Source organism: Fukomys damarensis, unplaced genomic scaffold (genome assembly GCF_012274545.1).
Source record: "Fukomys damarensis isolate Sample0158 unplaced genomic scaffold, DMR_v1.0_HiC HiC_scaffold_9, whole genome shotgun sequence".
Lineage (NCBI taxonomy): Eukaryota > Metazoa > Chordata > Mammalia > Rodentia > Bathyergidae > Fukomys > Fukomys damarensis.
Genome location: NW_022900921.1, coordinates 44,560,603 through 44,580,322, shown reverse-complemented (window position 1 = coordinate 44,580,322; position 19,720 = coordinate 44,560,603). Strand labels below are relative to the sequence as shown.

Here is a 19,720-nt window from a genome sequence, read left to right as displayed (position 1 = left end):
AAAAAAAACACACACACACACACACAAAGTAGAAAATAAATCCTGTAGGTCTAAGGCAGGTCTCCTGACTTCAAAGTGCTGCTCAGCATGCTGTGCAGGTGAGCAGCGTGAGGTTTGTGCCAACAGCCATGGTTTGTGTTGACCCTCAAGCTTGGGTTTGTGCATGTTGCCTTCTTCCCTTATTGGGATTTTAGCTGACTCTGCTCTAGTTTGCTCCTGTGCTTTGTGCAACACCCTGATAAAACTAGTATTTGTGCCCTGTGTGTGTGGTTTTTTTAATTAGTTTGAGGATTCATAAGTCAAACCAGTGATGATAAACCTTTTAGAGCTTTCAGTGATAACAGACAGCCTGCTGCAGCATGCATGCTATAGGTTTACCAGCCCTGGACTAGACTATTAGATAATGAAGAGCTGTTACTTTTAACCAAACTAGTAGATTTCTGTTTAAAGGAAAGGTCTAGAAAAGACAGTGGTAATAATTAACTGTCCCTAGGTACATGCCATGCCTGGTGCTGTGTATCTTCTGTATTCATTCCCCCAGGGCAGTCTGTGGTGCCCCCAGGGCAGTCCATGGTGTAGGTGCAGAGAGGAAAGAGTCTGGTTCAGAGTTACACAGCTGAGGAGTGAGTCCAGTCTGTCCGTATTCTTAACACCTGACATTCGTCACATAGAAGGGAAAATTTGGCCAACTAAGACAAAAGTGGCAAAAGAAAATATGCTTTATAAAAATTCTGAGAGCCGGGCATGTTGGCGCATGCCTGTGCTCCCAGCACTCGAGAGGCTGAGGCAGGAGGATCTCTCTGAGTTCAGAACCAGCCTAGGCTACATAATAGTTCCAGGTCAGTCTCAATTACATAGTGAGATCCTGTCTCAAAAAAAATAAATAAATAAAAATAAAAATTCTGAGAGAGGGCTGAGAATTTAGCTCCGTGGCACCACACCTTTCTTGTAGGTGCAAGGTCATGAGTTTGATCCCAGTACTGGAGGAAAAAAAAATTCTGAGAGTGATATGTGCTCATTATAGAAAAATACAGAGTGCATAAAAATATATAAGATGTAAAATAAATGTTTTTAAGCCTACCCCCTGGTAATGTTACTATTTCCATTTGAGTCATTTTATGTCCTTACATAAGACACTCAATATTAGTTCATGCCACATTTAATCCCAAAAGGCTTGTAAACAACTTACTAAATCACATAAAACTAAAACGTAGCACGAGATAGAAATAAGCTATGCCTTTTGTGACTGTTGGAAGTGGAAAGTAGAATAGATAATAACTCAGGTTAAATAACTAGACTGTTGATTTTATGTTGGCTACTGTGTAAAGAGGGGTGCGTTGATAGAATGTCTTCTTTATAAGATACATAAACATTTACTTTAAAACATTAACACATACTTAATCTTTTTAGGCATATTTTTCATAGCACATGCATTGACCCATGGCTTTTGGATCACCAAACATGTCCAATGTGTAAACTTGATGTCATCAAAGCCCTGGGATATTGGGTTTGTTACATTTCTGTTTTTATCCCATCTCTTGCCCTGGTTCTTCTGAGTGATTTCATTTTGTTACTGACCAAAGTCAGAAGGAACAGATGAGATATTCCTGGTATCCTTTTGGTTTTCTAAATAAGTTGTTCTCTTTAATAAAGATGAATTCTTAATCAATAATACATCAGTGAAATGGGCTGGAGGTTTAGCTCAGTGGCTTCGCTGCCTGCCTCGCAAGCGGGAGGTCCCGAGTTCAATCCCCAGTACCAAAAACAAAAAAAAAATCAGTGAACTAAATTTATGATAGTTTACTATGCTTGGATGTTTCCCAGAGTTTACAGTTACTTAGAACAATATGTTTTGGCATACTGCACTGCAAAATGTATATATGCCAGCCAATTTTATACAAACAAGAATCAAAATGTATGCAACAGCAGATACCGCATACATTTTCTGGCTTAAGGTACAATTTTACACATGAGGAAACAAAAGCCTTTTTTGGGGGGGGGGTTTGAGACAGGGTCTCACTATGTAGTTGAGACTGACCTTGAACTCACTATGTAGCCCAGGCTGGTCTCGAACTCACAGCGATCCTCCTGCCTCAGCCTCCCGAGTGCTGGGATTACAGGCATGCACCACCACAACCAGCCTAAAGCCAATATTTTAAAATGTCAGTTTTCCCTGTTTCTGAGTTTCAAAATTTAATACCAGAGAAATTTGTCCAGCTTTCAAACCAAAGTTAATGCTGGGGTCTAAGTTCTGAACTACTATCCTTCCCAAAAAAGAAGGCAGGAAAAAACAGATTTTTCTGGGTTGTTATATTTTGTATTATTTTTAGAATTTCCATACTACAGTCTATTAATATCTCAAAGTACAAAGAAGAAATAGTTTTAAATTTAAAACTTTGAAAAAAATAATTTAAGCATCAAATTTATTTCTCATTGGTACACAGTTTTAGTATTTTATGGTTTATTGTACAATAGAAACTATAGGGAATTTTTTCTGTGGTATTCACTGTATGCACCTTAAGCCCTAATAGCCATTTAAGCATGTATAATGGTGCCATGGAGGGATTGACACCATTGCTGAACAAGACCTTTACTTCCCAGGCTGCAGGTCTGCCCAGAGTGTCTGGGCTTTGTGTACACTCAGAGGGCAAGTGTGGCCAGGGTGCTTGGACATTGACTCTTAGCCATTGAGTTCTGCTGTGTGGTAGTGTCTCAGCTGTGAGTTCCAGGATATCCTTGCTGTAAGCACACAGGAAGGGGGAGGTCAGCATTCAAGAACTGACTTGCTGCCTCCTCTTCATCCTTTCCTGTCCTGAAAAATCTGTCTTTCCTCCAGTTTCCTAACGTTCACTTAGTACTTTTTAATATATTCCCACCAGCTTGTACCATTGGGGGTACAAACAGACCTAATTGTTTTTATCGGTCTTACTAATAGTAAAAATTAATAAAAAGCTGCCTGACCTACAGTCACACCAGTGGTTCAAGCTGCCCGGCAGTGAGACGTAGGAATTCCGTCCCCATTATGAGTGTGTTAGCCACTGTAGCTGTCCTTGTGGTGCAGACTGCGTCCCTGACAGTCTGAGGCCATCTGCTCCAGAAGCTCGTTCACAGCTCAGCATTTCAGTGACGGGACTTGGGGAGCTTGATGGTTCGTTTTCTTGGCAAAGTCTTCAGATGCTCCTCCTTCACCAGGCACACACTGAATCTCACACTGAATTGTTTTCTTCATTAGTAATTTTTTTTTTTTTTTTTGAGATAGGTTTTCACGATGTAGTTGAGACTGACCTGGAACTCACTATGTAGCCCAGGCTGGTCTCGAACTCTCAGCGATCCTCCTGCCTCAGCCTCCTGAGTGCTGGGATTACAGGCATGCGCCACCACCACACCCAGCTCTTCATTAGTAATTTTTAACCTCCTTCATTTCTGAACATTTGTATAAAGAAAATTTCCTGACTTTAGCTCACAGACTTTCATCCTGATTTTGTTTTGAGAGATAAGTTCCATATATCTATTAAAAACCCAGTCTTCACTTTATGTAAGGTTAAGTTGCATTTGTAGAACATTAATTTCAGAATGCTAGAACACGTGTTCCCAGAATGCTTGATTTGTTTTTTCATTTTTGTTTTTTAGGTTTTGTTTTGTTTCTTTGTTTTTGCTTTTTGTTTTGTTTTTAGACAGTCTCACTACATAGTTGAGACTGACCTGGAACTCACTATGTAGCCCAGGCTGGCCTTGAACTCACAGCAATCCTCCTGCCTCAGCTTTCTGAAGTGCTGGGATTACAAGTGTGCCCCACCACGCCCCACTCCTTAATTTGATTTTTGAAGATTAGAAGTCAGTAATAACCTTGAGGCTAAGGAATTTATTTGTCTTGCCTTTGGTTGATAAATTTTCAGACCTGTGGACCCCTCTTGGAGTGAAAATTCTCAATGGCATGACATGCTAGTTCCACATTTTCTCATACCCATGTGCCAGTGACCCACCAGAGGACCCTCGAACTGGCTTATGGTGATCATACCCCGAACCCCATCAGCGTGCACTGGTCACCATTTTTGTTTATCTGACAAGCACTGGTGCCTTGGGTGCATTAGATCCAAACTGGCCTCTGGGAGACAAAGGTAGACGAGCCACAGCCCCACTTCCAGGACTGGTGAGGACAGGGCATACCACAGACACGGCATGGCAAGAGTCACACATAGGAGGGGCTGTCACAGGAGGCCCTCTTGCTGCTGGGGTGTCTGGGAAGACAGGAGTGCATTGCGGGGGCCGCTCTTCTGGGGATGCAGGGCAACCCAGGCCTTGGGTATGACAGACATCATGTCTGAGGCCGGACCAGTTCCTGTCATCTCCCCAGGGAAGCAGAAGATTAGGAAAGTAGCCCTGTCAGGAGGTAGCTTAAAAGGGTGCTTATATGGAAGGGAAGATGCTGATTTTTACAAAGAGCAAATACATAGGTGCTAGAAAGCTGCTTCTTGAGAAGGGATGTGATTCTTTTCAAATTTGTGGTCAAAAGTAAATGATAACTGCTATGAATTATTAGCAAAACAGTAAGGTAAAGTTTGCATCACTTAGAAAAAGCATTTTCTTCTGTTGCAATTCCCCAGGGAGAGCCTGAGGGGGGGCGGGCACTGCCCGCTGCAGCTGCATCGTCTGGCCCTGGAAGTGTTTCTGGTGAGACTCTGAGTGCAGTGTTCCTGGGTGAAGACAGAAGCACTGGCAGCAACCTGCTATCATCATCATCCTCATTACCATCCACCAGTGAAGTGGGGCCTCACTGTGCTGCCACTTGTGCCGAGGACGCAGGGGAAAACACAGCATTGCTAGGTAAGAGGCCGACAGGGGTTTCTAAGCATGTTGTCTTTAAGAAGCTTGTACATGTAAAAAGCCATAAAGAGGCCAGTCATGGTGGCACACGTGGGTGGGAGGCTGAGGCAGGAGGATCACTATGATTTCAAGACCAGCCTGAGCTACAGTGAGCTCCAGCTCAGTCTCAACTACATAGTGAGACCCTGTCTCAAAAGACAACCAAAAACTACATCTTGGTTATTCTTAGGAAAGTAAGGGTTTGTATGTTTGCTTGGAGGAAATACAGTAACGATTTAATAAGCCCATGCAACAGGAAGAATGACTTCAAGTGACTAAAAGGATAGCAACAAGGCTGATCTCTTAATGCAGAAAATATGCACCTCTTGTGCAGATTAGCATTGGTAAGGCACACTTGTAGAGTGGTAATTTCAGTGATGGCCATTGCTGGAAAACAGTCCCAGGTGAAAGGTATAATAAATCCGAGATTTAGTGTAGTTGTTGATGGCAGTAATCACTTTCCGTCTAACAGTTGTCATGAAAGCCGTTTATTCACTACGAAGTGGAGCAGTGTTTAACTTTGAAAACTGTAGGTGACAGTGTGGAGGTGGCGTGTCTGTGACACCGAAGCTTGCCGTCTCCCCGCCCACCCGCCTGGCTTCCTCACTCAGCCTGTTCTGCTCAGCATGCCGTTTCCCCGCAGAAAACACACAGCCACAGAACTGGGAACATGAGGCCCCACCAGCAGGTAATCGTTCCTCACATGCCAGCTCCTTTGGGCCTTGAGCACACAGGCCCTCTCCTATGACGTTGCTCTCTGTGCCTACTGAGGAATGATGATGGTAAAAGGCCGAATTGCAGTGTCCCCATCTACAGTTTGCTCTCTGTGTGGGCACACGATGACAAAATCTCCTGAAGCGAACAGCAGTCTGACCTCAGTAGTGCCAGGGTGGAAGCTTCCGGCCAGGCCAGGTAGTAAGCGCCTGACCAAGGACAGTTAGAATTGTCAAATGAATAGAACTTCAGGTGTGCCATGTGTCTGTGTGGATGAAATACAAGTGTAAACTCCCCTGGGAGATAGCTTGAGCTGCCAGCAGTGTCTTTTGAGCACATTAAAGTTTATTTTTTCAATGATGTATGCAATTAAATCAGGATGCATATATTGCTAACTAGAATTTGAGATTATGATGTTTAGTCAAAAGCAGTTTCCGTGGGCTCAGTATAACCCCCTGCTCTGTGATTCCCAGAGGCTCAAGGTGTTGGCTTGGAGCAGAGCTAGTTTTGTGGTGTAACTTGTGTTCTGACACAGCAGCTAGTTAGAAAAGCCTCCTGGGTACACCTTCAAGAGCTGCTACTTTAGGGTCTTAAAAACACTTCTCAGCATTTCATTTTCAAAATATTAGTCCTTGTACTCCTTGTTATAATAGTGAAATGTCATAATCAGCCATGCAGAGATATTCCCTTTGTAGAACAAAGTATAAAAAGCTATGAAAATCCGCCAGGCTGATGAATTGTGGACCTGTATGGTAGGTAGGCTAGTGAGAAACCAGGGAATAGTAGTACTTCCTGTCAGCTGATTACTTTTGATCATCTTAGCGAATTTTCTGGTATCAACTCTAATGATTACATAACAACAAAAGACCAGATAGAAAACACAATCAGCAGTTTTAGTAAGCAGAAGTTGCTAGAATTCCAATATGTAAAAAGTTCTTCCTGTTCATTAATTTTCCAGATATCCCCCCTGCCTTTTGCTACGGGATCAAACTCAAGACCTTGTGCGGCTGGTAGCACCACTATGCTATAAATTCCCAGCCCAATGCCCCATGTTTTTAAAGGAGTATCATTCTCCATGGAAAATGAGTCACTTAGAATATGTTAAGTCTGCTATTAAAAATTAGCTGTAAATGAGTATGTGCTAAGCAAATTGATACCATTTTTGTAAAGCTGACCACGTGAATAAATATTATTGATGGGAATTATTGGAGTGTTCATGTTTTTAGGATCCCAGACAATTTCTTTAGAAATAACTTCTATGATGTTACTTATCACTATCCTCTTTCTTCAACAGGTGATTTGAAGATGTTAAAGTTGGAAGTTGGAACTAAAGAAAATCCCACGAATTCAAGGTTATTTTTTAAAATCTGAGTTAAACTCGTTTAATTACACTTAAAACAATGTAAACCTCAGGGTTATGGTTTTACTTTAGGTAGATGGTCTTTTTTGATGTCTTGCTATTTTGCTGCTCCTGAATTCAAGTGATCCTTCTGGCTCAGCCTCTTTGAGTAGCTGGACTAGATATAGGTGTCATGTCCAGCTTGTCTTTATGTCTAACCAAGACTTTGTGCTGGACTCATCTACTTGGGAGGCCGAGGCAGAAGGATGTAAGTTCAAGTCCAGCCTGGACAACTTTAAGACCCTGTCCAAAAATTAAGACTGGGAACATAGCTCAGTTTGCCTGGCATATGTGAGCCCCCGAGTTTAATTCCTGACACTGCACCAAAAATAAAAAACCTGCTTGGTGATGTTATAACTTTTATTTATAAAATGTTCTCTATTCCTCCAGCTATTACTCTGTAAGTAATCTTTCAGGCACTTGCCTCATATCCTCCTTATTGTATTTGCAGTTCCTGTTTGAGAATTTGTCCAAAATTTATGATCCCCACGTATCACATGCAACCCTTTTGCAGATATGTGCAGAGCAGTGAAAATTTGAGTTGCTCAACATTTAGTTTTAGGTTTCTGGCAGTAATGGGGACAAAAACACATTCCAGAGTTTGAACAAGGGGGCGCTGCACTTCACTCAAGCATCCTTTTACTTGTCGTAGTGCCATGCTTTATGTTTTTGTACTTTTTTGGTAGCTTCACTCTTAAGTGGCCCCTGAGCACAGTGAAGTGCTATGCCCTGTCCTGAGCGAACGCAGAGACGCTGGCACTCAAGCACAAGTTAGTGTGCTGTTGGCCTGCAGTTCTGCATTGTATTTTGCTCAAGAATCCATCGGGCATGAAACCTTAAGATGGGACTGTTTCCCAGCAATGGCCATCACTGAAATTACCACTCTACAAGTGTTCCTTATTAGTGCTAATCTGCACAAGAGGTGCATGCTTTTCTGCATTAAGAGATCAGCCTTATTGCTATCCTTTTAGTCACTCGAAGGCATTCTTCCTGTTACATGGGCATATTATGTCATTACCGTATTTCCTCCAAGCAAATATACAAACCCTTACTTTCCTAAGAATAACCAAGATGTAGTTTTTTTTGTTGTCTTTTGAGACAGGGTCTCACTATGCATTTGAGACTGACCTGGAACTATCTAGTCCAGGCTGGTCTCAAACTCAAGAGTGATCCTCCTGCCTCAGCCTCCCAAGTGCTGGGATTACAGGTGTGTGCCACCATGCCCACCAAGATCTAGATCTTATCAGTCTCAAATACTGCTTTCTCAGGGTTTTCTCCACAGGTTACTTCTCTGTAAATGTGCTTTGGAAGTACCTCTGCAAAAGGAATCTTTTCATGATTTCTTCAAGTAAAAAAAGAGTTGATGGGCAGCAATTTTTAGCTCAGTGGTGTGGCCACCTGCCTCACAAGTAAGTGCAAGGTCCTGAGTTCGATCCCCGGTACAAAAAAGAAAAAGAAAAAAAGAAGAGTTGATAATAAAGAACTTTAATGGAAGGCACTGTTATCCAAAGTCAGAGGATGACAGCCAGGCACCACCCTGCTCTCATCTCCAACCACCCCACGGGCAATGGGCTCCTGGGGGCAACACCACCTCCCAAATACTCATCTTTTTCCTTAAAATTAAGACCAAAAAATGGCTAGTAACAGTATTATCTCGAGTGGGGAAATAAAGAAAGAAAAAATGCTAGAAAAGGTTCCTGGACCAGGGATTTTAGCTCAGTGATTCCGCCACCAAGAGTTTGATTCCCAGTGCCAAAAAAAAAAAGAAAATAGAAAAGGTTCCTGAAGGCTCCTGTATTTAGAAAAGGCCCGGGAGACATTTTTATTCTGTGTTCTATTAATTAAAAGTCCCCACAAAAAGCAGGATAGTTACAAGTGCAGTCTTGGTTCAGGCTTCTTCATGAGATGGCAAGAGCTACACCCAACTGCTGTCACCACCACAAGCAAAATATCACAAATTCTTAAAATGTCTTTAACACTGGAACCTTAGGAAAGGATTTCTGATTTATAAGAACCCTGTATCTTGCCTTTTAACCAAAAGCAGGCAATTTGTTCTTTAGTGCTACCACAAAAAAGGAATAAGAAAAGAATCACCTCCTTTCTTTCAGTATTTTTGGAGATTAGGGGTCCACTACGGACAGTCATCAGCAAGACACTTAAAAGACATTTTCCTAGGTCCTTACAAAAGTTCATCTATAGGAAAAAGTCATCCTGGAAAAACATTTTTGCTTTAAGTACATAAATGTATATGTATTAGAGCAAGCAATCCACTCTTGAATTTTAAAAAATTCAAGTTTTAAAAACTAAGCACAATACAGTTGAACGATGAATAGGGTAGGGTACTTCTAATGAGGTATTATTTTGACATTTTGGTCTCCGAAGGTGTTTCCCCAGTATCCAATGTCTTCAACAACCGGAACAGACCTGCAGCTTCTCGTATCCTACTGAATTCTATACAGAAAGCCTGCACTTCGATAAACAAGTCCTGCACATTAATAATTTTGTTACGAATCAAGGACTGGAGAAAGACACACACAAGACGCACCAAACGATTCTGAAAAAGAAAACACGAGTTTTAGTTTACTCATTTTCCTAATAGGTATTTATGAAACTCACAGAAACTTTTATTACCTGCATATACTTATCCTTAATTTGTTCACAAGTAGAGATGCAATTTGATATATAAAGGTGAATAAATTCAGGAGGTAGATCAACAGCTGTAGTTAGTCTGTTGCATAAAAGAAAAATGGTGCTGTTAGTTTTGCTACCATAGCATAAAAAGCTACCTGTTGATCATCTGGTGAAAATTTCTTGTATCTGGTCCCAATTTTCTAGTTTTACTTACATATTCTTGGGACATAAACCCCAAACCAACAGCCACTTACTCATTAGTGACACTTCTGTTTTTTTTAAGTCTATACTTAGCACTATACAATGCAGATACTAACATGTTCATGACAGGGCCATAATTCAATTGTCTTACCGCTGGGGAGCTTGAACCACTAGTGGTTGTGCATGACTGTCCCATCCAGCAGCTTCTTAAAAAGACCAGTGGTTCAAGGCAGAGGGAATGTGTTAAGCAATAATTTGAGCATATGTCTCTGAGTATAAAATTAAAAAGGGCTGAGGATGTAGCTCAGTGGTAACAGTCCTTATCTAGCATGCAGAAGGCCCTGTGTTCTATCCTCAATACCACCCCCGCAAAAAAAATTTCCAACTTACAACAAAGTGTTCAAAAACTGCTAACTGTACTTGCCTGGCACTCGAGGCTCCCACATGAGCCCCTTCAAGGCCATGTAATCTGTAATTTACTGAAAACACAAATGTAAAGAAAATGTAATATATGCAGGCAATGTCCAGAGCCTGGAAGTAAGGAAATGCACCCTTTTCTGATGGCCAGTGACAGCAAAGTAATGAGACAGGATCTAAAAAGGAAGCCCTGTCCTTTTCCATGCTACAGCAGTTAGTCTGAAAGATAAAGTAAATAGAATACCTAAGAGTGCAGATGATTTTAATTATATGGAAACAAATTTCAGCAATTAAGTTTAATTTATTTTTTATTTTTTGGTACTGGAGATTGAACTCAGGCCCTTGTGCTTGCAAGGCAGGCAGTGGAACCACTGAGCTAAATCACCGGCCCAAGTTTAATTTATTCTTAACAGGATAATTAAGTATTCATTCATTTACTCTTGGCGGGGGGTCTGGGAATCGAACTCTGGACCTTGCACTTTCAAGGCAGGCAGCACCACCAACGAGCTAAATTCCCAGCCCTCATTTATTTATTTTTTATTTTATTTTATTTTATTTTATTTATTTATTTATTTTCATTTTTTGAGAGAGGGTCTCACTATGTAGTTGAGACTGACCTGGAACTCACTATATAGCCCAGGCTGGTCTCGAACTCACAGTGATCCTCCTGTCTCAGCCTCCCAAGTGCTGGGATTACAGGCGTGCACCACTACACCTGGCTTTTTTTTTTTTGGTACCAGTACCAGGTACCAGGGATTGAACTCGGGCCCTTGCGCTTGCAAGGCAGGCGAGCAAACCACTGAGCTAAATCCCCGGCCCGTCTCATTTATTCTTATAAACATGGAGTATGTTGGAATCCTAGCCTGAGTTCTTCCTAACGGATGCTAAATTCACAGGCCCTGAACGTGAGGCTCACATATCTCCTTAATGGGTCATCTGAGACTAAAGAGCAGGAAAAAATGCTACAGCTTTTCCCTCCTGGCCATTAATCATCAGGATGTGTCTACACATAGGTGAAGGAGTAGTAACACTTACCGATTTACAACTTCCATTGAGTGTAAGGACATGTCCATATTGACCAGGACAGAGAAGTACTCGGTGATCTGGCTGGACTGCATTAATTTCAGCAGCATTTCTATTGCAACCAGAGGGTTGTTTTCCACTAGGTCTGGAAGTTTGGCTGGAGTGAGGCCAATATGATAAACAAGTTTGGGGTCTTTCTCCAACTCACCAAGGAGCTAAAGTAAACCAGATTTTGAAAGAAAAGGTTGAGTCAAACTGGCAATTTTCTTCCAGAAGGCAAAGTTTCTTCAAACCCATCAGTCATATCTTGACATTTAGATTTGAAACATACAACACAATTTACAAATCCACTGGCAATTCCTCCTCTTGGATAAGAAACTGAACTGCATACTGTATGGTTAGATACAGTATTGTCTGAGGACAACAATGTATCATCCCCTAGCTCTCTGTGGAACTGTTTCACCTATTATCTATTGAAATCAAAAGTAATAATCAAAAGTAATCTGGGGGTCGTGGGATTTAGCTAGTGGTGCTGCTGCCTGCCTTGTAAGCCTAAGGACTCGAGTTTGATAACGGGTACCAAAAGAAACAAAAGTAATCTGGCCTGCAAGGTCCTGAGTTCTATCCCTGGTACCAAAAAAAAAAAGAGAGAGAGAGACAAATCAAGAGTCATCTAATTACCAACAAGTTCTCCCCCAAACTACAGAGAATTAGGAGACAGCAGTAACAATAGCCCCAACCTACCCAAGTAGAGAAAAGAAATACCCCCTTAGGGTGCTATAAGTCACCCCTGTGGTGCTTGACACTCAATCACACCTATGCCTTACAATTGCAGATATCCTCAGAAATACTTTTTTGGCCAAATGAATCTCCTTTCAAACTTTCTACGCTCTCTTCCTGTTTCAGAGGGGTCTACTAAATATTTTTGAGGATAAACTGGATTGGAGCTGTTTCTCTCTCCTAGTTCTCACTTTAAAATGTGCAGACTGAATGCGGTTCTCAAAGCAGAAACTTCTGTCAGACCCCACCAGCCAGCTGTGTGCTGGGCTCAATTTCCAAGTTTACCATCCCACTCATATGCAAGGTCACATATAGTGCTTGCTGCACACAGCTGGGTGGGGCCCCAAAAGTGAGAACCCCCCCTCCACAATCCATCTCTCCCAGAGAAAACTTCAAGAACCAAAGTTGGAATATTTTAAATCTTCAGACCTCTTGCCCCAGCAGAGCTAAAATACCAAAACTGAGCTTCAGGGGTCCAGACACCTTTGAGATTTCCTACTGCCAGCTCGTGCCTGCAGTATTTTCATTTACTGCTCATTTATCACTATGGAAAACAAAAATAACTGATGGATTTTTTAAAAAAGCCTGTAATACCCACAAACCTGTGTTTGCTGGGGAGACGATAGAGGGCTTTTGAAGGCTTTGGCCATGATTCGCTTGATCTCTACCCCGGTGCTATTCTTAACACACATGGACTTATCCCACTGAATCGCATGGTCGGGCTCTGTGGGATTGAGCCAAGCCAGTTCATCTTCACAAATATGCAGCGGAGGAGGTGGACGGATAAATTCTGGGCGAAAATGGCCTGTAATAAAAGTAGTGGTGTATGACTGCTTCTCTGAGCAAACATGTGTATGCATCTCACATGCATTTCACTTCATGGAGTATAAAACACTTAAAGGGCCGGGGATTTAGCTCAGTTGTGCTCCTGCCTGCCTTGCAAGCACAAGGTCCCAAGTTTGATCCCCAGTACCAAACACAAAAAACCCACACTTAGAAGTAGGAACGCTACTGAAAGGGTTTCATTCAGAATACAAACAGGAATACAAGAAAACTGTATGAGCACCATGCCAGAGGCTAAGCCTATTACTTTTTGGCGAGAGAATAAAATGTAGCCATGATCTGACAGCTTTTAATTCAAACGTGCCCACTGCTCAATGAGTAAGTCTTTGATGAGATGAGATGCTCTGTGTCTTTACTCAGTCTATTCTTAGTTGCCACTAGTATTCATTCCAAGACCACTAGCGTTTATACTTCGCTTATAACACTGAAGTGACAAATTATATGATGAAATGACAGAAGTACATACATGTGTTCACTTTTTTGACATTTTCAAATGAATACAGAATAATTCATGAATGTTGAAGTGCTATGATACCATATCTATTTTTTTTTTGTTTTGTTTTGCTTTGTTTTTTGAGACAGGGTCTCACTATGTAGTTGAGACTGCTCTGGAACTCACTATGTCGCCCAGGCTGGTCTCAAACTTGCAACAATCCTGCCTCAGCCTCAAGTGCTAGGATCACAGGCATGCGTGGTATTTTAATGAAACAAAAGTACAACAGGAGAGTGAAGGGACTAGTTAAGCTATTTTATAAAACAAAGCTGATGTGGGGCCAGGGATTTAGCTCAGTGGTGCTGTGCCTGTCTGGTAAGCACGAGGTCCTCAGTTTAATCCCTGGTACTGGGGGGGAAAAAAGAACACCTGATAATGTGACACTCCCACTAAAATGAACTCCAGTAGGTTCCAACCTCTACTGAATCAATGTCACATCTAATTGTGGTTTCCAGAGGGCAGTGGTGGCTTATTCCTGCCAAAGTAGAGATTATTATTTACTGCCATCACCTGCTTTCTGGCCAAAAATCCTCAGACTCTCATCACCTTACCATGCACTGCCTTTTCTTGACCAGCGTCAGACTCCCTTCAGACCACTTACAAAGGGAAAATAAGTCTTCAGCCCACAATGGGAAGTGCTCCTTGTGTGAGCCTGAGGTGTGGCCAGACTCATTCTGACTGATGTGCTTCACATGTGCCTTCCTGGTGACCCAGGCAATTCAGAGTTGTGCCTGAGCAAATACTGTACTGAATAGAAGCTGTCACATACCACAGACCTGCAGGCACTTGTGACTGACTACTTATGCCAAAGCTCTAGTGTAAACCAAATGGTACGAAAAGGCAATGACATTTCGGACTCCCAGTGACCTGTGGTCCAGGCAGCATGCTATCACTGAGCAGCAGCACACCATCACCGTCAGTCTAAGTGGGTGGCTGCAGAACCAAGAGAGACAGCTACATTATCTTAAGCTCAATAAGTGTTTCTTTGACTTAAAATAATTAAGAGCTCTAAAATCTGTAAAACTTTCAAGCGGAAAAGATAGTGATAAGATTATTAAAGAGGTATAAACTACCTTCTTTTTAGGTAATTAGCTTCAAAAATAGATTTCAGTAAAATCAAGAATTTATACCTGCAGGCTATGCTTATGATAAATACAATAAATTTGTGTTTAATTTTTTTAAAAAATAAGTTTTCACTGGGCATTTCTATTATACACTATCTTAGGAAGTTTCACATTAAATTCAAGTTTAGCAATGAAAATACAAGATTTCTAAAACTGAAAGGTTTTAGGGGATACTAATGAATAGTGTAAAATGAATTTATATATACACCTACTTTCGATAGGTGGTTTGGGTCCACTGACCAAAGATTCTGTGATCCGAGAAGCCACTGAGCTGTCAAATCCAGAATTAGAAGAATCTGGGTCTGGATCACTAAGAATACTAGGGAAGCTGGCTTTACTCTGCGTTGGCAGTTCCGACTGGCGTTCTGAAAAAAAGTTAAAATGGGAGACATTTAAAAGTTAACACCATAAGGGAAGTGAAAAGACACGTTACTAACTGGGGTATGTGCCTGTAACACAAAAACAAAGGGCTAGATTCTCTGTGCATACAAAATAAGTTTTCTCATTCCTAAAAACTAACATCTCATTGGAAAAAACAGACTAATGCTTTAACAGGCATTTAAAAAAAACAAATTTTTTATAAATGGCCAATGAATACCTGGAAAAGATGTCAGGAACTAGGCAAAGTTCAGTTACAACAGAAGACACTATTACCCACCTGACTGGCAAAAAATAACAAATCTGGCATAAAATGGTGATGGCTATAAGGTAACCCATAACTGCTGGGGGGAATGAAAATGCAACTTTGGAAAACAATTTACCACCACCTACAAGTGCCTATCTTTCTTCTAGAAACACTTTCACATGTACCATAGAATAATGTACAGAAATGTTCATAGCAATGTTATGTCTGTATAGACTTGATGTTCCATTATATGAATGGGCAACAGCAATGAAAGGTAACAAATGCATGACATGCTGCAACAGCCATCTCTCAATAGATAGCCAAAGAAATAAAAGACTAGTATGTGGACCTGAGATTTAGCTGCCTGGCAAGCACAAGGACCCGAGTTCAATCCCTGGTACCAAAAAAATATATATAGTATGATTCCATACATATAAAGTGCAGTGGTGTACACCACGACACTACAGGCGTGCATAACTGATTATCACAAAAGTTAAGGAAAAGGAAGAGAAATACAGGGAGTCACTGGTGTGGTTTGGTTTAGTTTTGAAACCAGGGTCTTGCTGTGTTGTCCATGGCTGTTTTTGACCTCCCCAGTAGCTGGGACTACAGATGTGTGCAACCATGCCCGGCACATCCCATTTCTTAGCCTGGACGGCAACTGCTCTAGGTTGACTTTATTTCAATTCCTTACAATGTAAATGCATGTTTTAAGAAGTACTGTTTCAGATCTTTCATTTTAAAAATAGAAGGTTAAATTCCTGATTAAAGACTATCAACCCAAAGGAAAAATGGCCAAAGGCATATGGAAAGATGTATGTCAGGCCTGTATTACAGTTCAGTCGTGCCACACCTGCCTGGCAAGCACAAGGTCCTGAGTTCAATCCACAGTACCAAAAAAAAAAAAAAAAAAAAAAAAAATGGTGGAAGCCTTAGATATTTGACATGATCAACCTTGTTCATTATTTAATAAGAAAAATGGTAACATTACATCAATGCCATTTTTCATCTCAGGTTATGGAAGTGCAAAAATTAGATAACATACTATGGACCGGGAAAAATTTTAAATTGGCATATTGTGTGGTAAAACTAGTTTGCCAGAAATTTTTTTTGGTACCAGGGATCAAACTCATGACCTTGCACTTGCAAAGCAAGCATAGGGCCATTGAGCTAAATCCCCATCTACCAGAAATTTTTTTTTTTTTTTTGGTACCAGGGATCGAACTGGGGTCCTTACACTTGTGAGGCAGGCAGTGGAACCACTGAGCTAAATCTCCGGCCCCAGAAATTTTATTTATGTATTTTGCAGTACTGGTGATTTAACCCAGGGCTTTCACACTGGCTACATCCCCAGCCCTTTTTTTATTATTTTGACACAAAGCCTCTATGTTGCTAAGGCTGAAGTCAAACTTGTGATCTTCCTGCCTCAACCTCCCAGGGCACTGGAGTTAGAATTGTGTACTACCATGCCCAGCCTGTCAGGAATTTATATGCCATAAGAGTATTAAGAAAAAGAGACCAAAAAATGAAGAGACCTCCACTGAATCCAGTACTGAAAGGTCTTTTTTAATGAAAGATCTTAACCTCAGCAAGATGAATGTTACAAAGTAGCACATTGTAAGCACAAATGAGAAAGCCCAAAGCTGACTGCTCCTTACCAGCCAAGGCTAACTGGAGCCCGCTGATGTCCACCGACTGGCCCATGTTTCCCACATCCATCAGCGCAATCTGGCGAGGAGTCTTTTTGAAGAGCTCCCTTGGGGGTGCCAGCATCAGCTGGGAAAGAAAAAACTTCTCCGGTGGAGTTATAGGAGGTAAAAATCCTGTGAACAGAAATGGGTAGCAATTTCTCCAATGCTTACTTTTAAAATTTAATTTCACTGGTAAAATTAGCATTTGCTACTTGCTGTGTCAACCTATGTACTTTAAAACCTAAACTGCTTCCATTAAAAACATAATTTATGAACTCTGTAATTCAATGTATCATTTGAAATCCTACAATCTGCCACTATCATTGAAATTCAAGGTTTGGATAACTTAAAAACTTTGTTTCCTAAAGTTCCTCAATTTCAGCAAAGCTTACATATGAAGCAAAAAGCTATAGGAAGTTGAGCACTCAGTCCTGAGACAGTGACTGTGTAAAGTAGGAAAGGAAGCAATCCATGGAGATACACACAGCACCTCCTTCAGGACACAGCCCAGGATACCTTCCCACAGGGCTGAGAGTTCCCTTTTGGACCACATTAAACCATGCCTTCACTACCTACTGACTCAGACTCCATCTAACAAAGTCCCTCAGACCCAGCCCAGTGCCCCTCTTATTTGGGCTGCAGCTTGGACTTTCTGCTAGTCTGTTTCTATTGTTTAATTCTCTTTTTCATTGGCTGTGGTCAAGGTTGTATCATCTCAATTCTGATCCCTACCAATCCACCATCCAGTCTCTGCTGCCCCTAACCACTGTCTAGAATACAAATACGATCATAGCACTTGACTTGCTTACACAGTTAAACCAAAACTTCTACAGCCTAGTGCTCACCTGCCTTCTTAATCTCACTTCAGTTCCCTTCCCATTTATGTACTTACTCTGTGCTCCCTGTGGACAAAATCCCTCAACTCTGAATACACCCAATTCTTTAACAATACCTGGTAGAATCACATCTTTCGCTCCTACCCCACTAGTCAATATCCAGCGAAAATATCACTACACTACTCTAGGAACCTTGAGCTCCACAGTTTGTTCCTCTGTTACGAGTATCTTGTACCTCACATCTAGTACAGCCTTTAACATGCTGTTATGATTATGTTTACTTCCCCAACAAGACCGCAAGCATTCGGAAGCCATCTTTCTTACTTCCAAATACGTCCTCGATCCTAACTCTGCTCAGAGTCATCCAATAAACTTTCTACAAATACAGCCATGAGGCTGAAGATGTAGCTCAGTGGTAAAGTGCTTGCCTAGCCTGCTGGAAGCTCTGGGTTCAGTCTCCACCACTACACACAAAAACATACATAACATACACCCATTAGATGCTCACCCTAAAAATACAGTAATAGAAGCCCTAGCAGGGGAGTGCTGATATTGGTATCACCTTTTCATGTGTATTTAAGCACCTTTCTTGCCTACTTTAATAATGGAAATGATAATAATGGAGAATACTTATTACAACTCTAGCCAGGGATTTAGCTCAGTGGTTCCTCCGCCTGCCTCCCAAGTGCAAGGTCCCGAGTTCGATCCCTCATACCAAAAACAAAAACTTAAACATAAAAAAATAAATATTACAACTCTACCAGCTAGGGATTACTAGTGTCTGCAGTTTAAGGTGAAGAAACAGGTGCACAGAGTTAACAAATTCATGGATTCCTTCTCTGGCAACTGCCTCCTCTCCCCTTCAAATTTTACAATTTTTTTTTATAGATGTAGGTTTAACACTCACCCATTTGAGAAAGACTTTATGACAGAATTACTCTGCCTAACCTGTCCTTCAGAACTCGTGGGCTTCTGACCTAAATCCCATGCTGTCCCAATACAAGCACCCTCAGAGGCAGGTTTTGACCACCGACCTTGCTGATGCATTGGCCTTGTGGGCAGTCGTAAACCTCTTGAAGTCCAGGTGAATGATCTCTAATCCCCCACCATCTCAGTCCAACACAAAGGCTTTCCTTCTCAGAGGCAGCACAGAAAAGCAGAGACTACTTTAGATCCAGAGGGGTAATAACATTTCCTAGCTTCTAATGCAGAAGCTTTCCTGTGCCACCAAAAACCCTGGTGTTACCTCCAAACCTGCTACCTCAATGGTCTGCCCCTTCTTGCCCTGGCTAAGGATGTATGATCAAGATGTTTCCCACCCATTACCTGCTCCCTTCACTACGCTGAGGCAGGTCAGTCTCCGGGTCCTCTTACTATCCCATCTGTGCGCGCATCTGCTGTTTGGGTTGAGAATAAGGAGCCTCGGGCTGGGGAGCAGCTTAGAGGCACAGCACCTGGCTATACCATTGCCTAGCACGCCGGAGATTCTGAGTTTGATCCCAACACCGCAAAACAGCAGGCCATCCTCACACCCAACGAAGGTCTGATCTCCCCAAAGCTGCATACTGTGCACAATGTCCAGGGACACTCGTTGGCTGAGACGTGAATTCGAGACTCAAGCCCTCATCACACTGTAACACGCCACGGAAAGCGGCCGAGAAGTCCTTACATCTGCTTCAACCCAAAAACGCCTTCAGCTTCCTAATTGTAACCTCTGTTGCTCCTTTGACATTTCAAAATGGGAGCGGTTCAGACGTATTATGTACCAGTAGTAAAGCCCCAAGAAAAATTCAATCACTACGTACTGCAAGTATGCATTCATAAAAATAATTTAAAACTAGGGCGGACTCAGGGAGTCAGTGATCACGACCCCAACAGGCCTATGCGATTCACCAGAATGAACCATACTTGCTATCCTAAAAACGCCAAGCCCTACGGTGAGCTGCTGGCCCGCACGGCGGAGAGGAAGGATTCTGGGTGCTGTGAGTGGACGTGCAACCCTGCTACCCAGCTCCCCGCCGAATCGGGGTAGGGAGGGAGGCGCCTTTCGCCCGGACGACCCCGCCCCACACCCCGGCAC

The 19,720-nt window shown here is 41.9% G+C and overlaps 2 protein-coding genes, 1 long non-coding RNA gene and 1 other non-coding gene across 4 annotated transcripts in view; 3 read left to right on the top strand and 1 right to left on the bottom strand.

Annotated features, from left to right (window-relative positions):
- Positions 1 to 3,082, top strand: part of Rnf149 (ring finger protein 149) — a 9,340-nt gene extending 6,258 nt beyond the window's left edge. The window contains exons 4-5 of the mRNA XM_010637140.2: positions 1,411 to 1,507; positions 3,062 to 3,082. Coding sequence (XP_010635442.1) covers positions 1,411 to 1,507; positions 3,062 to 3,082 — 118 coding nt within the window. The remainder of the gene's footprint in view (positions 1 to 1,410; positions 1,508 to 3,061) is intronic.
- A 1,608-nt stretch (positions 3,083 to 4,690) lies between these two features.
- On the top strand, positions 4,691 to 8,070 carry LOC104871274. Its single transcript, XR_782796.2, has 3 exons — positions 4,691 to 4,824; positions 5,397 to 5,551; positions 6,872 to 8,070. It is a non-coding gene; the product is annotated as an uncharacterized LOC104871274 (long non-coding RNA).
- LOC117285396 lies at positions 5,629 to 5,743 on the top strand. Its single transcript, XR_004516449.1, has one exon. It is a non-coding gene; the product is annotated as a small nucleolar RNA SNORD89 (small nucleolar RNA).
- Positions 8,071 to 8,445: 375 nt separating the features above from the next.
- Positions 8,446 to 19,506, bottom strand: Cnot11 (CCR4-NOT transcription complex subunit 11). The gene is made up of 7 exons (XM_010637124.3): positions 18,967 to 19,506; positions 16,772 to 16,936; positions 14,701 to 14,853; positions 12,631 to 12,833; positions 11,261 to 11,463; positions 9,608 to 9,704; positions 8,446 to 9,530 (listed from the first exon to the last, which is right to left on the bottom strand). The coding sequence occupies exons 1-7, from the start codon at positions 19,202 to 19,204 to the stop codon at positions 9,333 to 9,335; spliced, it is 1,257 nt and encodes a 418-aa protein (XP_010635426.1). The 5' UTR covers positions 19,205 to 19,506; the 3' UTR covers positions 8,446 to 9,332.
- Positions 19,507 to 19,720: the final 214 nt, after the last annotated feature.